Source organism: Exophiala dermatitidis, assembly GCF_000230625.1.
Source record: "Exophiala dermatitidis NIH/UT8656 unplaced genomic scaffold supercont1.3, whole genome shotgun sequence".
Lineage (NCBI taxonomy): Eukaryota > Fungi > Ascomycota > Eurotiomycetes > Chaetothyriales > Herpotrichiellaceae > Exophiala > Exophiala dermatitidis.
Window position 1 is genome coordinate 3,429,698 of NW_008751648.1, and position 15,245 is coordinate 3,444,942.

General features: G+C 52.0%; 6 protein-coding genes across 8 annotated transcripts; 5 read left to right on the forward strand and 1 right to left on the reverse strand.

Annotated features, from left to right (window-relative positions):
* The first annotated feature begins 514 nt into the window (after positions 1 to 514).
* On the forward strand, positions 515 to 3,058 carry HMPREF1120_04240. 2 transcript variants are annotated; one of them, XM_009158356.1, is made up of 3 exons: positions 515 to 1,161; positions 1,218 to 2,498; positions 2,553 to 3,058. In XM_009158356.1, exons 2-3 carry the CDS (start codon positions 1,628 to 1,630, stop codon positions 2,858 to 2,860), a joined length of 1,179 nt encoding a protein of 392 aa, XP_009156604.1. In that variant the 5' UTR covers positions 515 to 1,161; positions 1,218 to 1,627; the 3' UTR covers positions 2,861 to 3,058. The 2 variants fall into 2 exon arrangements, with proteins under 2 accessions (XP_009156604.1, XP_009156605.1); XM_009158357.1 differs by having other exon boundaries at positions 2,595 to 3,058.
* On the reverse strand, positions 2,962 to 6,179 carry HMPREF1120_04241. 2 transcript variants are annotated; one of them, XM_009158358.1, is made up of 2 exons: positions 5,547 to 6,179; positions 2,962 to 5,452 (listed from the first exon to the last, which is right to left on the reverse strand). In XM_009158358.1, exons 1-2 carry the CDS (start codon positions 5,883 to 5,885, stop codon positions 3,971 to 3,973), a joined length of 1,821 nt encoding a protein of 606 aa, XP_009156606.1. In that variant the 5' UTR covers positions 5,886 to 6,179; the 3' UTR covers positions 2,962 to 3,970. The 2 variants fall into 2 exon arrangements, with proteins under 2 accessions (XP_009156606.1, XP_009156607.1); XM_009158359.1 differs by having other exon boundaries at positions 2,962 to 5,485.
* Positions 6,180 to 6,288: 109 nt separating this feature from the next.
* HMPREF1120_04242 (protein mago nashi) lies at positions 6,289 to 7,012 on the forward strand (the record flags this gene model as incomplete). The annotated part of the gene is made up of 6 exons (XM_009158360.1): positions 6,289 to 6,326; positions 6,379 to 6,416; positions 6,466 to 6,561; positions 6,612 to 6,763; positions 6,816 to 6,941; positions 6,998 to 7,012. 6 exons carry the CDS (start codon positions 6,289 to 6,291, stop codon positions 7,010 to 7,012), a joined length of 465 nt encoding a protein of 154 aa, XP_009156608.1.
* Positions 7,013 to 8,085: 1,073 nt separating this feature from the next.
* On the forward strand, positions 8,086 to 9,390 carry HMPREF1120_04243 (uncharacterized protein; the record flags this gene model as incomplete). Its single annotated transcript, XM_009158361.1, has 2 exons — positions 8,086 to 9,254; positions 9,309 to 9,390. 2 exons carry the CDS (start codon positions 8,086 to 8,088, stop codon positions 9,388 to 9,390), a joined length of 1,251 nt encoding a protein of 416 aa, XP_009156609.1.
* A 477-nt stretch (positions 9,391 to 9,867) lies between these two features.
* On the forward strand, positions 9,868 to 11,705 carry HMPREF1120_04244 (uncharacterized protein). Its single transcript, XM_009158362.1, has 3 exons — positions 9,868 to 10,155; positions 10,272 to 11,123; positions 11,181 to 11,705. The coding sequence occupies exons 1-3, from the start codon at positions 10,153 to 10,155 to the stop codon at positions 11,307 to 11,309; spliced, it is 984 nt and encodes a 327-aa protein (XP_009156610.1). The 5' UTR covers positions 9,868 to 10,152; the 3' UTR covers positions 11,310 to 11,705.
* Positions 11,706 to 11,923: 218 nt separating this feature from the next.
* Positions 11,924 to 15,235, forward strand: HMPREF1120_04245 (mitogen-activated protein kinase kinase kinase). Its single transcript, XM_009158363.1, has 4 exons — positions 11,924 to 12,158; positions 12,215 to 12,425; positions 12,499 to 12,526; positions 12,584 to 15,235. Exons 1-4 carry the CDS (start codon positions 12,035 to 12,037, stop codon positions 14,816 to 14,818), a joined length of 2,598 nt encoding a protein of 865 aa, XP_009156611.1. The 5' UTR covers positions 11,924 to 12,034; the 3' UTR covers positions 14,819 to 15,235.
* The last annotated feature ends 10 nt before the right edge of the window (positions 15,236 to 15,245 follow it).

Sequence of the window (15,245 nt, forward strand, 5' to 3'; positions counted from 1 at the left end):
TTGCGAAGCGTCTGGCCGCCGCCTATTGTGACTGTAATCGACAAGGGGTTGCTGAGATGTTTAATGCACTGAAATTGGTCGCGCGGGTCGGTTGATTGTTGTGTCTGGACTGTTCAGCACATTGTCTGACACTGTAAGTCGGTATTGCCCCTCTAGAGGACACTATGGCCAGTACCAAAGTCGAATGCCACGGTTATGAGGGTATGTGCAATGCCACAATCTGTGAACAACTGGGACGACAACTTGAACCATTCGCAGCCAGGGGACTCGGAGAAGTGTCCAAAATGCCACTCCGCGAGTGAACGCGCAGATGGAGCTTGGCGTTAGTGTAGCCTTCCTTAGCCGGCACTAGTTTCTTAGTCTCGTTGTTCTTTGCGCCTACAATCGCATTATCTAACCACTAGCACCTTTGGTAGAATCTTTAGAGTTAAATGTATAATCACGTGACGAGGTCCTGCTTTGGTGGTGCGCATACTACAACTGAACAGTGGTACAGTACTGTACCTGGACCTTACTTGACTGGAGTTTCAGCTTGAAAGACACAGCAGTTCTGGAAGTCACTCCCACACAGTCAACGGAGGCGGTGATGGCGCAGTATTGAATATGAAGCGGTTCTATGGCGCCTATGCTGTGCCAGATACCAACCCTTTCTGCTTCACTACCACGGCGCAAAGCCATGAGCTGTCAGCCTTGTGCAAGACACAGAACCATTTCTTCAGGTGGTAGCTACGCCAGGTAGGGAGCCAGACAACTTGAAGCGCTTGATTCACCCTTGTAGTATGGGCGACTGGCGACTTTCGGACTTTTTGAAACCACATCTTCAGTTCGATCTCTCGACCCTGCGGCTATTGCCCCAAGACACACTTGAAGATGGCGTTCACAATTTGGATGGGAAATGTATTAGGCTAGATACGTTCCATCAGTGCCAATTTGATCTTACATTCCCCGGACACGCCTTGAGAAGGGTCGTCCAGCTTCACCCTTGAAGAAGCCCTCGTCCATGCCTGGCGGGGAAGAAAGATGCCTAGCTTTCACATTCCTACACGGCACTGCATTCAAACGAGCATGGGTCTATTCTCCCCAATTTTTTCCTTCGCTTCTCAGTGTCATTCCATTTCCCATCACAGCCTCACAGGTTTGACCAACATGAAAAGCTACCATGTATGCTACACTCGCATGGAATTAAGAACGACGCAGCTCACAGGAAAAACAAATAGGACGCCATTTCTTGCCTCAACTCTCTCCAGACGCCATTCGCGGTGCTCGAGGAGAGACGAAAAGCAGGCAAGAAGATGGACGCCACGGCACTGACAGAAATGCAGTCTTGGTTGGAGAGATCCGGGCTCCAAGTCAGATTCAATTTCAGGCCCTTTAGCCTTCATCCCCTACACCTAGTCTTGCTAATGCTGGAGAATGGAGATTATAGATTTCAGACTTGGACAAGCTCAACATCATCCACGTCGCCGGAACCAAAGGCAAAGGAACTACATGCGCCTTCGTCGACTCGATCCTCAACCAACATCGCCGAAAGTATTCCACACCAAAAAAGATCGGGCTATATACTTCTCCACACTTGGTATCTGTCCGGGACCGCATACGAATAAACTCGGAAACCATATCCGAAGACATGTTTGCACGTTACTTTTTCGAGGTCTGGGACGCATTGGAAGCATCGGCATCTGCCGCTCGAGAAGACGTCCCCACAAAGCCAGTTTATTTCCGGTTTCTCACTCTCATGTCATGGCATGTATTCCTAAAAGAAGGCGTCGACGCGGCAATCTACGAAGTCGGCGTCGGAGGCGCCTGGGATTCCACCAATGTCGTCCAAAAGCCCATCGTGACAGGCATTACCACGCTGGGAATTGACCATGTCGCTGTCCTTGGTGACACTCTGGCCAAGATCGCATGGCACAAAGCCGGCATCTTCAAGAAAGGTGTCCCTGCCTTTTCTGTTCCGCAAGATCCAGAAGTTGTTGAGGTGTTGAAAAACCGCGCATTCGAGATTGGTGTACAATACCTACACTTTATCAACATCGACCCCTTTGTATATGATGTCAACGTCGTCCCAGACGCCGACTATCAACGCGGCAACATCTCTTTGGCGATTGCTCTTGTCGTAGCTGCTGCGGAAAAGCTTGGGTTGAAAGAATTGCGTCCGGATATACGTCCAGAGGTGTTTAAAGGCGGGTTAGAGCAGACAGTCTGGCGTGGGAGATGTGAGACGAAATTCGACGGGCCCAGAAGGTGGCGTCTTGATGGAGCACACACGGTCAATAGCCTCAAAGTCGCTGCGCAGTGGTTTGCTGCCCAGCAGGTATCAGGCAGTGACACGAACACCCTCTGCATCCTTGTCTTCAATCAACAGAAAAGACCGGGCCCAGAAGCAGACGAGCTCCTCAGAGGGCTGCAGCACGAGCTGATCAATAACTGCGGTATACGCTTCGACCATGTCATCTTTTCAACGAACGCTACGGCAAAAAGTACAGGCTATCGAATTGGTAAGACTCGAGACCTTCTTGTCATCTTGATCTCTGACCATCCCATCGAATCAGGTATCCATGCCCTACCTATGCTGACTAGAGATACTGTTACAGAATTCGAAGATCGCAATGCGAGTACTCAGGCAGTCAAAGAATTGACTGTTCAAAAACGCTTCGCAGAAGTGTGGGCAGAGGCAGACAAAATGGCCAAGATTCATGTTACGTCGACAATCCAGGAAGCCGTTGAGTTGGCTCAAGCGCTTAGCGACGAACCAGAAGCCACGGAGATACTGGTTACGGGAAGCATACATCTTGTCGGTGGGGTTCTGGCACTTCTTGAAGGTGTGTCAGATTCCAGGCCGGGGAGCAGCACTCCTTAGGCACACTGCACACTGGCGGGTGACGAGGAGAACTAATTACACGAGGGCAAGTTCTGTTCTACTGATCCGGGGCGAGCGACTACCTAGCTAGGATTTCCGTACGTTGTGAACAACATGATGAGAGCTGAGGTCGGTCCTTTCCAGACTTCGAAAGCGTAAATTAGGACTAGTACTAATAATTAATTAATTGAAGAATTGATTAGTTAATGTAGTGCGTATCAGCTTGAAAGGCAGGGAAGGAAAGTTTGAGGCCATAGGTAGTCCTTTCTATCTCAATCAGATGGGACTTGGCCTGACTTGTCCTGTGCTGCTCGCGCAGGAAATAACGCTGAGTTAGTCCCCTGGCTGGAGACATAAAACCCCTCGGAAGTCATAAACGAGGACTGGCGGGCCGACGGCAATCAACATATGATATTCGACCCGGCTACAATCTCCAACTTGATGTGCTGTTGACCAGGGAAAAGTTGAATTGCAAACCCCTTTTCCTTAGTCCATTGCAGTTGAGGGACAACGCAGGAAACTTGGAGCACCCTTAAGTGATATCGTGCCCTGCCATTTTCACACGAAGGCCAGACTAAGATAATACTGTTGGGGTAGTGACGGACTGACTTTTCAACTTGCCAGGGCTGCATCCCTCCTGGTTCTCCTGCCACCCTGATTGTGTTTGTTTGCACCGATGTGCCATGCGCATTATCACTCACATTTGCTGATCAAGGTTCGATAATAAAATGGGCCGGAGTCAACACTCGAACTTTTGAAACCTTTCCGTCTCTATATCCATTCGAGCGAGCAGGAACGCCGCAGGGCCGGTGTCTGAAGCCCTTCGTTAACCATCGGAAAACAGGCCAAGATCTCAATGAAATAGGCTTGTTTGGCCTTGGTGCCTATAGCCGTGACGGGGGTGGCCTTGAGTGTGTCATCTGTCCGGCGAGCAAGTCTGCATTCGCACGGCTTTCTTTCGATCCGATTGTGTGTCCGAGGTAGCTTCAAGTGGAATGGTGGTGACAGCTGTTGTTGCACCGCATACCTTCGTTTTGAACAATGTGTCCTGCACCCGGAGACTACTGCACACAGTTCTCGAATAACAGGTTTGTGATACCCCCGCATCGACTATTTCCCCGGTGTTGGAGGCGGGCCCATGTTCACCTTCTTGGCTGCAGGCAATTGTGGCACTTTGAAGCCGCCTTCTGTCTTGCCTCCGCCAATTTGGGTAAAAGTGCCACTGGAGAAATATCCGGCACTCTCGGCCTCCCGCTTTCGTTTCAACTCGGCTTGGACCTTTGGATCGACTAACTCCAGGCCTTGGACAGGCGTGAAAGCGATCGAACTAGCCGTTCCCGCACCCACGCCGGTTGTTCGAAGTCCCTGAGCACGCAAAGTTGTAGCATTGCCTCCCAAAGAAGTCCCGAATCCTTTCAAGGAAGTGTTCATGCCGCTGTTGAGAGAAGTTGCGGTACCGGAGCCACCCCAGCCGGGATTCTTCTTGCTCAATTTAGCCATTGTGCGCCGGTCGATTTGCGTCGCTCGAATCCGACCGTCGTTCTGCATGCCAATCATTCCAAGCCCGGCAGTGCCTTCACCAGTGCCATAGCCCACTTCCTTTTCTTCCTTGCCAAATGCCATCCGGTTCTGCTGTTTCCTCAGTTCCGTCATAGCAGTAGCCTCCTTGGCTTTACGAGCTCTTCGACCGCCTCGTTTGCGGCTGGGCTTGTCATCCGGTGCAGGAAGGGCACGAGGCCCACGGTTTGGAGGAGGTTCGGTCAATTTGTCCAGCCGCCTCAAACAGTCATCACGTAGCTGCTCGCCTGTAGAACCATCGGGAGATTGGTGTACACTGTCAACGCGTGCTGCTAGGACGAGTTTGGCCGACACAATACGCATAGCCTGGACCTTCAGATCGTTGGGGATGCTTTGGATGAGTGGTGAGTGGTACAGAAATCCTTGCTGCCGTATGCCAACATTGGTTGCCAGCCCACTCTGCCTCTGTTTTCTCGAGCCCATGGCTGGGATATTTCGATCGGGTGTTTTGGCGAGACCTTTCAGACCGCCGGCATAGTTCAGTAATTGGGCTGCTGTAAGAGAGCCAATAAGCGCAGTAAGATTCGGGGCAAACACATTCATCCGTGACTGAACATATTCAGTCAGAACCTTCTTGGCCCGGTCTAGTTGTAGAGTCATCTCGCATGCACGCAACGTCGTTTGCAGTTCCGCTTCACTGAGTTCATGACCACGCGTGGTGGTCGCTTCAACCGTCACCACCATCAACGTAGGACCATCCAAGACAGAGCGAAGAGGCTGCCCGACTAGGTTGTCGGAGGAATCGGCCAGCGCCTTGATATTCTCTAGAGGTCCATTTCTAATGATAGCGACGGTTTTGGCGTAGTCTATCGGGTTGGTCACAAGCGTTTCTAGTTCAGGGAAGCGTGCCGAGTAATGGTCTCGAATGAATTTATGGACGAGCATGATTTCGCTGTCGATCTGCGTTGAGAGAGAGTTTGCTTGGGTTAGGAGATGGTATTCCGGATTGTCTTCGATAGATCCCACGGTAGTTGTTCTCTGATCCGGCGGGATGTTCTGGTAATGGGAGATTTTCTGAGATAGGACGAACCGTCAGGACTGTGGCCGCTTTTTATGTAAACCAAACAGGCTTTTGGCAGAGCAAGATAGGAGGGTGTCATGGGCTTACCTCGAGAACTGGCTGCAGAGTCTTCATCAGACCTGCTATGCTCCTCACGTCCCGGACGCCGCCTAGTCGCATCTTTTCAACTCGGGCTTTCGCATCGTCCTCATCGTCCAGGGCCTGCAATTCCGCTCCAGCGGCGGCATCTGCAGCGTGCCTCTCTTCTTCCTCCGCCATGTGCTCATCCTCGCCATCGGCATCGTCTATCAGGGTTCCCTCCGGAAGACCGTTGTCAAGGAGGTGACCATGGCCGTCATCGCCATTTTGTAAGTCATTCGTAGTCCCTTCCTTCTCAGAGCCGGAATCTTCAAAGTCGTTGAGTAGTTCGTCTGCGAGGGTCGCCATGTCGAGGGGGATATTGCTGCACGGCAGCGAAACCGCCGAGGTCGACGAGGCAACTCAAAGCAGCTGGTCAGTTCAGTGCGAAAGCGTTGGCCTTCAATAGTAGTGGCAGTAGAGTATATACTACTTCAAAGTATGAACAAGAGTTGAGTCATTCGCCGCAGTCTTGTCGTTCACTTAACTTCTGGAGACTGCGCTTGGCGTCGATCGGAGTTGAGTTGACGTTCGAGACACGCCCGAGTTCAAGTTGGCGCAGACGGAAAACATTCATTACAGAGTAACAAGCACAGCGCAGCCCCAGTCGTACAGTGTATAAAGTCAACAACATCAACAACACAGATCTTCACGGCTATTTTCGACGCTCCTGTCCACGACTTGGCTACTACACAGGCGGCGCTGACTCGCCATGACAAACATCAACGAGCCGTTTTACGTGCGCTACTAGTATGCTGCCTTCCGCCGTCCGTGTACTTTGGGATACTGACCACTGTGACAGTTCCGGTCACTCAGGCAGGTTTGGTCATGAATTCTTAGGTGAGGACGTTTGGCCGCTTTGCTCCCAACAGTGCTGATCGTGGGCCAGAGTTTGACTTCCGAGTCGTTGGCGACGGACGAAGCGCAACCGCAAGATACGCCAACAATTCCAACTACCGCAATGACTCACTCATTCGCAAAGAGAGTGCGTTTCCAAGATATTGTTTTTCTGGCTGTCTGCTTACAAGGACCCAGTGTGCGTCAGCGCTCTTCTGATCTCCGAAATCAAGCGTATCATCAAAGACAGCGAGATCATGAAGGAAGATGACTCCCGGTGGCCGCAGAAGAACAAGGACGGCAGACAAGAGCTGGAAATCCGGCTGGGAAGTGACCATATCCAGTTCGAAGTGCGTTAGCAATACTTGATCTACAGCAGACGCAACATTAACTGGTTTGCAGACGGCCAAGATTGGTTCTCTTGGAGACGTGACAGATTCGGCGGATCCTGAAGGGCTGCGTGTGTTTTACTATCTTGTCCAGGATTTAAAGGCACTGGTATTTTCTTTAATTTCACTACACTTCAAGGTATGTCGCCGTCATATCCTGACAAGTCTTGAACGTGCTGACAGGAGTTTTCACAGATCAAGCCAATCTAAACAGCTTTTTCGGTACAGCCGGCATGGGAATTGAACAGTGACGCAGATCGGGCGACGCCAGCAGCAGTTTGCGTTCGGAAACGTTTACAGTGTCCGTGAGGCCCCACCAAGCCACGAAAATGCGATTGAAGACAATGTATTCTGCGGACGGGCCAGCAGGCTTGTGAATGGGTCGCAGCAGCGGGCATGCGAAGGACAAGCGGGCGGATGTGAAGCATGGCGCTCGACACGAAGCACACCGATGACAGAAAGCACAAAATTCCCGGCAACGCAGGCCTTGGAACGACCATAAGAGAGGATGATTGATATCTAATGATGGGTCCACTGGGTCATGGGTCATGGGCCGAGAGACATCGAGGATATTGAACTCAATGACCATAAGGATCATGATGGAAGGGAACTTGAATAGCGCGAGCGAGCCGCTGAAGCGTGTATGTTGTAGCAGGGAGCAGTAACAACGGTACAAGTTGAACTTGTTGCTGGCCAAATGCCAGTAATTGATGTGGGATCAATGTGAGTAACCAGCTCCAACGTGAAGAGAGACCGGGACCGGGGCCGAACCCCGCAAAGCGCCTCTTGCAGGTCCAGATCCAATTCCAGGTTCCGGCTTCGGGCTGAAGCACCTCAAGTTCAAGCTGAAGTTGGGGGAAGCGATGGATCGCAGCGATTATTAGTTGATTCATTGTCCATCCATCGATCCATCGATCAATCAATCGATCCATCACCAGCTTCACCTGCGAACTTGGCTCATGGTCATGCTTCCGCTGCCCCTACAACTCCTCTTACTTCATCCATTCCATCGACCGCTCGTGCATCGACGGTCCTCATTCCGCCTCTTCTAACTCTGTGTCTGGCGCTTCATACTATTATACTCTATATCGTCGCCATATATGCTGCATCGCGTGCTCTGGTGATACGCCTCCCACTGTTGACCCGCATCACATCACCCATCATCATCACCACGCATCACGCACCTCCTAACCCGTTTGCATCGCGCTTATAAATCGTCCTTTCGCGCCTCGAGTCTCTGCGGATCCTCTCCATATGATAAACCCGCGATTCCTTCTACTTCAATGCCAACTCATGCATCGAATACGCCCGCTAGCACCCTCCGAGTCGATTTAGGCCAGGCGGGTGTCGCATGCCCTGCTCCGTTAACGCCACCTCCAGAGATCAACGGTGATGGTCAAATAGGACGGGAGCTCCCTCAGCAGGGCTTGGTCGGGGAAGATGGCGTCAGCCGGCTGTCCATGGACGATAATACTGCGGCGGGCATGTCTCTGAGGCAAGAGGAGAGTCTGTATAGTCCTTCTGGAAGCTTTCGATCGCCCACGCAGACCGGGTTTACGCCGGAGCTCAAAGACACCGACAAACTTGATGGAGACGGTGATATCATACTCAACGAGACTGGGGCGAAGACGAGCGACGTACTTTCGGCGGAGGTTCCGGACGCCGCACACATGATTGATCTCGCAAGAAGCCAGGGTGAGATGGCCATTGGCCAGGAACACACCGATAAGGCCAGTCCGAAACAGAAGACGACAGTGGAGGATGGCGATTTCGGCATCCCATCACCTCCAGCAGAGAGTCATCGACAAGACGGACACCGGCATCGTGATAGCACCACAACACAAGCGGGAATCCCCCCAATCGACCAAGAGCTGGATTGGGCGAGCCACACCAAGGACTGGGATTTCTCGCGCCGGCGTCTGCGTCCTCAGTATCCATCGGTGACGTTCCAGCCCTACTCCAAGTTCAAGGGCACACAACAATCGGATCGCCAGATTTACAATGTCGAAGTCACCATCTTGACGGTCGACATTGAACAGGCGACCATGTCCGGATATCTACAGATCTGTGGACTCACTCCGGATCACCCGACATTGACGACTTTCTTCACAGGCGAAATCATCGGCGGGCCGAACCAGAAGTACAGCTTCCGGACAAAAGATCCTGCCTGGGGTGCCAGTGATAAGACTGATCTGACTCATTGGGCCCGATTTCCAGCGTGGCGGCCACTCAGCCTGCATGCCAAGCGCAATATCAACTTTGTCTATCCCTTGAACCACGAAGATTGGTGGCAGCAGGAATACATTTTCATGCGGTGGAAGGAGCATTTTCTCGTCCCCGACTATAAGCTGAAGAGCATTCAGGGGGCCAGCTTCGAAGGCTTTTACTATATCTGCTTTAATCAAATCGAGGGGAGGGTGAGTGGGATCTATTTCCACTCCAAAAGCGAGAAGTGAGTATTGCAAAGACCTACATTGAGTCTACCTGGCTGACCTTTAAGAAACAGATACCAGCAGCTCGAACTAAAGCACGAGGGAAAGCAAGGCGTTTGGGGCCGGGGAGTTTGTCCTTCGATTGAATTCCGCTGACGACTACCGACGACTACCTGTGGCAATATCTAGCGGGAAGTATTATTTGCTGGGCTTTTGTGTATAGCGTCTAGGGGTGTATATGAGTCGGCAATAGGTCGTTCGCTGCTCAAGTGGGATCATTTGCTGGAATGGTGCAATTACTGTAGCCACTGGCTGGATAGACCGAATCCGCATGGGAGGTATCTTGAGTGATTGGCGCATATGGTCTGGCGATACGATATGATGAATAGCTGTATTTTCACATTTGATCTATCCAAATTCCTCATGCCAACAGTTGAGTCATGTAGCGAGGATGTACACTGTAGATTGTGTCGGCAGACTGAATTGAGTGGACAAAGTACTCAGGCTGAGCATGTGCAAGTGGTGGGATCAGAGACGAGGCTCTATCTGCAAGCGAGTGCCTCATTGGGGCAGCCGAGCACGACCCCATCCGAGTCCACGTCCATGACCATGGTCTTCCAACCCCATCTTGTCTTGCGTCTTGCGGAGTGCCAGCGTCTTCAATTGCACGCCATCCATCCTCATTTCGCCACACCCGTTTTCTCTTTGTCTGTCTCCCTCTCTTTCATTGCATTGCGCGGCAGGCCCATTGCCAGCGCGACTTTCGTTTGGCGTGTGTCTAGCATTGACCTTCGGCTGTCTTGGCCTCTCTCCGTCGTGTCGCAACCCAACCCACCGTCAAAAGGCTGAGGACCTGGGCTCGCGGGATGCATGTATGATCATTACTGTTTTGGGCTGATCCACAGGATGAACTGAGCCATGGTGCGTGCTTCACTTATACTCCCGTACCCTTCAGACATACTGGTAGTTGGATATCATGGTCCTCAGCTGTTTCCTTTATACTCTGCCGTCTACTAACTGGGACTCAACTTCTACAGGGGTGCTGTACATCCAGACCTACAGAGGCCGAAAGTGCTCAAGATGGGCGCGACAGTGGTCCTCCTCAAGTGCGGCATCCCTCTCAGGCCATAACCTCCCAGACTGCCATCCATGGCGACTCCAATCCACGCACGCTTGCACCTCCTTCCGGACTGTCGATACACCAGAGTACAGACACTTCGAGATCTGCCCTTTCCACCCCTCGACATTCGGTCCACAACTCCAGATCCCGATCGAACCGTCAGCCCTCTCTCGCCGACCACTACAACATGCCGCTCCAAACTCCGAAGCCGTGGAAGAGCACCGACCGATCGTGGACCCGCAGCCAGCTGGAAAGAGAACGATACGAGTTTTTTGAGACAAGAGTGACGGGCAGACCAGAGATCTGGAGCGGTCTCAAGCAAGCCTTAGAGTGTTTACGTGAAGGAGACGTCGTAGACGCCCAAGGCATTTTGGATGCTCTTTCCGTGACTCTGCCGACCGGAAGACTCGAAGACGGTGCCTACGACGAAATGGGAAATTTGTACAGATTGCCAGAACCCGTCATATCCGACCCGGTCAACGTCGTCGAGGACTCGGCCGATATGGACAGTCAGACAGTACTTGGGACCAATGACCAGGACACACTGGCCACAAAGTTGGAAGCCGCGGAAGAAGCCCACGTTGGCGCGAGTAAGGAAGACAACAGTAGCGAAAAAACCAAAGAAGCAAAGGGCAAGGCTGTGGTCGAGAAGGATGCCCTGAAAGTCAGATGTCGACTGAGTGATCGCGGAGGACCCGACGTTGTCGTTATGTTGGGTCGGGGTCAAAGAGTCGCCGCGCTCGCTCAACGAATTCGTGATGAAACAGAGGTATGGAAATTGCAGCTCCTCCGTCAGTGTAAGCCCCTAACTGATTACCATCCGCAGATTCCAAGCCAAGCTCATATCCGAATCGCATATCTTGGGAAGATCTTGGATGACAGACGCACTCTCACCGACCAGGGCTGGAAGGAAGGCCATGTTGTCAATGCTCTAGTGGTGGGAAAGTTTGCTTGATTTGTTCTCGAAGACAAGCCTGTTGAGTTGCGGGTTTTGGCGTTATGGAGTGAACCATGTCTTGCCAGTGAATGACGGTTGTGATATTCGATACCCGAGATGCACATAAGGGACGAATGGCGTTAGTGTCTCTAGGGGAACTCGAAAAGCTGAAGGAGTATTCACGGACTGAAGGTCTCGTTAATATGTGGGAACACCACCGAACGTGGACTGACGACTGGAGGGCTTCCGAGGTGTTTAACGGCGACCGATTGCTTCTTTACACACTAGTCGGGCTACCTCAGCCTTTGCTTCCTCCAAAATCAAGGACTAATAAAAGATGAAAGGCGTTCCTTTCGGGCAACTCTTGGCAGCGTATGCTTTCTAGGAAACTCAAGCACTTGATGTCGTGACATACGAAGATCAATAAGGTCTACCAATGTATATCGCGCAAAGGGCGAGTGGATCAAAAGGGCTGACTAAGTAAGGCCTCGGAGGTTGACTGACCAGTTAAAGTCCGTCTACTCCAGCTCGGGTCTTGAGCAACCAATCAATAACTCCAGCCGTGACGAGGCTGAACAATGTCGGGGTCATGCCAGGCGCCTGTTTTTTCTGTCCTTCTTGCATCAAGGGAATGGTCCCATCGACTGCTTTTAATCAGTCTACTCTGCTCGCCATGTCTGGCTTGCTTCTCAGTCCCTTTCCCCTGGCCGGGAACGATCATATTGGACTATTCGGCGCCGACAATGGACTTGTCGCGAGGAGCACCGGCTCCACCGAAGGTCCGGATTTCACACTCGTGCGAGAGATGTGCCATGCGCAAGGTCAAGTGTGATGCGCTTCAGCCTGTTTGTACCGCATGTCAAAGGCGTAGGTTATACACACATCCACACACCTTTTGTGATAGCCTTGGCTTACTGTTGCAGATAATGCCGAATGCAAGTATCGCATATTGGCACCGCGGCAGCGAAGGAAGAAAACGGACCGCAGCCAGGTCCTGTTGGGTCGTTTCAAGCAGTATGGCCGGCCACTCGAGCAGAAGGACAATGCGGAGTCTGGCGGACTCTCACCCGTCGACTCTGGTCTGTCCAAAGGTCGATTAGTTCAGCATGGGAAGCGCTCGAAGCTTTTTGAGAAGTATGCCTTGCCTTGACCTATCTTTACTGTTTTTTCATGAGACTGCGCCCTGGTACTGACTCTTTTTTCTTAGTGGTCTGTGGACAAGAGTGGTGGAGGAGGTATGCCAACGGAGTACTCACACTTTCTCTTCACTACAGCAACTAACTCGAAAACAGCTGGCCGAGCCAATGGAAGCATTGGAGTGTTCCTCGGACGAAGATGCAGATGACGCAGACGAAGCCGAATACAACAACATGGACTATCTACTCTGTATGGCGCCGTCCACCATCGGCATCGAAACCCTCCATCCCTCTAGCGACCAGATTTTGCAGTTGTGGGACGTTTTCCGAGCAAACGTGGACCCATTGACCAAGATAATTCACGCCCCTTCGCTAGACAAAGCCGTCCGAAAAGCCTCGTCAGTCCCCAATCTGCAAAGCCTCCCGCGAAGCCTGGAATGTTTGTTATTTGCCATCTACAGCACGGCAATCCTCTCACTCAAAGATTTTGAGTGTCGAAGACGGTTCAACGAACCACGCAGCACAATGCTCTCTCGATACCGGACAGCAACAAAAGCGGCGCTCTCCAAAGCGCGATTCATCGGATCCACCAATCTCGCGGTCTTACAAGCATTTATCTTACACATTTTCTCCGTTCGAGACGTCTACGACTCGCGCACCGTATGGACGTTGACGGGGCTAGCACTCCGCATGGCCGAAGGAATGGGTCTGCACCGTGACGGGACGGTGTTAGGCCTGAAACCGTTCGAGGCCGAGATCCGCCGTCGGATCTGGTGGCAGTTGCGCATGATGGACGGGCGATCAAGTGAGCTTAGCGGACTAAACAAGACGCGCAGTCTGGACGTCGACCCACACGCCCCCAAGATGCCGGCCAATGTGGACGACGACGAACTGTTTCCCGAGATGACGGCACTCCCTGAAGACAATCCCCATCGCGCTACAGATATGGCCTTTTGTTGCGTGCGGTTCGAGGCGCGCAAGTTGTGTGCCCAGAGCGTTCTCCGCCATGGCGGGACGGGATTGGGCGTGACGACCTTGTTGGATAGTCTGGCGCCCGAGTCGGACGAGGATATCAGGGCTCGCGACGACTTTATCAGGAATATCGACCATATTCTCCAGGAAAAGTATGTGAGGTATTGTGATCCGACAAGGCCGGTCCAGCTCATGGCTACTTTGGTCGCGCAGGGGGCCGTCAGTTTGTTGTCTTTGACGGCTCATCATCCGAGGAGATGGGGGTTGAAAAATCAATGCCAACAAATGAGCCAGAGTCAGAATGACGGTGAGAAAGACGTAACGATTCCTCCTCCAGCCGAACGTCGTTACGTCTGGGACTTGACTTTGCGCGCCATCCAACAATGGCGATGGGTCCACTACAGTCAAGAATTACAAGGTTTCACATGGCACGCGGGCTTTTATTTCCACTGGCACGCCTTCATTCATATTCTGGACACGTTGAGGACTGACCCTCTGATTGAAGATGCTGAAGATGTTTGGGCTCTGGTCAGTGACGTCTTTGAGATTTCTCCGACTTATGTCACAAACACGAAGAAGGCGTTGCATGTTGCCATTGGTGCACTGTGTCTTAAAGCGTATACGGCCCGTGAAGCGGCTTTGAGCAAGGCCGGGCGTCCTTTGCCACGGCAGACTCCGTGGTATATCGAGACGTTGCGGGAGCAGAGAGCAGCTGCTCGCCGGAAGAAGATGATGAAGGAACAGAAGAGGCAAGTCTTGAGTGATACTACGACGACGATGACGACGTTAGGGACAAGGCGCCATGTTGGAACTGGAGCTGGAACTGGATCCGGACCTGGACCTGGACCAGGAGACTCAGGTGTTGGTGCGCGGGTAGGTAACAACGATGATTTAAGGGCAGTGCCGGGGATCCCACAACGGCAGTCTTCATCGTCCTCCCCTTCGGTATCGTCACTGTCACAATCGACTCCGGCCGGTGTTCCTGGTGCTTCAACTACGGGGTTGAGATCTGGCCAAACCCAACACCAGTATCAACGCCAGCAATATCGCAGTGGTAATGGCAATGGCAACCCGGACCACAACCGCAACGATGCGCCTGAGCCTGAGCCTCTCCCGTTCACAGAATCAAACCGAGAACAGGGCGCAGACACAAACTCCCAATCCCAACCCCCATCGTGGCCCACTACCACCACCGCCACTACTACCACAACGACGCCGTCCCCAATCAACTCCTTCGATACATTGATGCAGCAACCTCCATTCTACGCCTACAACGACGCCTTTGACAACGACGACGATAATCTCGAGATGATGTTGATGATGATGGACAGCAATCAGAACCATGACCATCATCTGGTCTACGATCAAGGGGCGATCGATTGGGTCAAGTGGGATGCTTTGTTGAATGATTTCACCTGACCTTTTTTTCCCCATGGCCGTTCGGTTCGGTCTTTGCCTTCCTATGGACCTCGACCTTGAAACCGAGACGCCTTTCGACATGCCTGCAACAACAGAACACCACATTCTCCGGTCATTTTTAGTCTTTACATGATTGCCTGAGTGGGTTGACCTGGGTGACTGAAGTCTGACTAACTGAGGGGACGGAATTAATTGAACTTGTCTGATTTTGTCTGTTCCGGCCGTCGAGAACATATGATTGCGGTTCAAATAGTGAGCTCATAAAGCGCTATCACTACTAGCTATCTAGGTACTCTAGTGAGCGAGCGTGAGTGAGTGATCGGAGTGCTATTCGTGGCATCACTCAGTGGTGTGTGTACTTACTTGTACTTGTACTTTACTCCTAATCAACTCGATTTGCATCACTTCAAGCTTCAAGCCTCAGTCT

Excerpts from the sequence above, each read along its gene's own strand:
- HMPREF1120_04240 (XM_009158356.1), top strand. The coding sequence starts at position 1,628 with ATGTTTGCACGTTACTTTTTCGAGGTCTGGGACGCATTGGAAGCATCG. Across the intron at positions 2,499-2,552 it reads AAGTACAGGCTATCGAATTG|GTATCCATGCCCTACCTATG; the intron begins GTAAGACTCGAG and ends CCATCGAATCAG.
- HMPREF1120_04241 (XM_009158358.1), bottom strand. The coding sequence starts at position 5,885 with ATGGCGACCCTCGCAGACGAACTACTCAACGACTTTGAAGATTCCGGC. Across the intron at positions 5,453-5,546 it reads CTCTGCAGCCAGTTCTCGAG|AAAATCTCCCATTACCAGAA; the intron begins GTAAGCCCATGA and ends GTCCTATCTCAG.
- HMPREF1120_04244 (XM_009158362.1), top strand. Across the intron at positions 11,124-11,180 it reads GAATTCGTGATGAAACAGAG|ATTCCAAGCCAAGCTCATAT; the intron begins GTATGGAAATTG and ends TACCATCCGCAG.
- HMPREF1120_04245 (XM_009158363.1), top strand. The coding sequence starts at position 12,035 with ATGGACTTGTCGCGAGGAGCACCGGCTCCACCGAAGGTCCGGATTTCA. Across the intron at positions 12,159-12,214 it reads TTGTACCGCATGTCAAAGGC|ATAATGCCGAATGCAAGTAT; the intron begins GTAGGTTATACA and ends TTACTGTTGCAG. Across the intron at positions 12,426-12,498 it reads CGCTCGAAGCTTTTTGAGAA|TGGTCTGTGGACAAGAGTGG; the intron begins GTATGCCTTGCC and ends CTTTTTTCTTAG.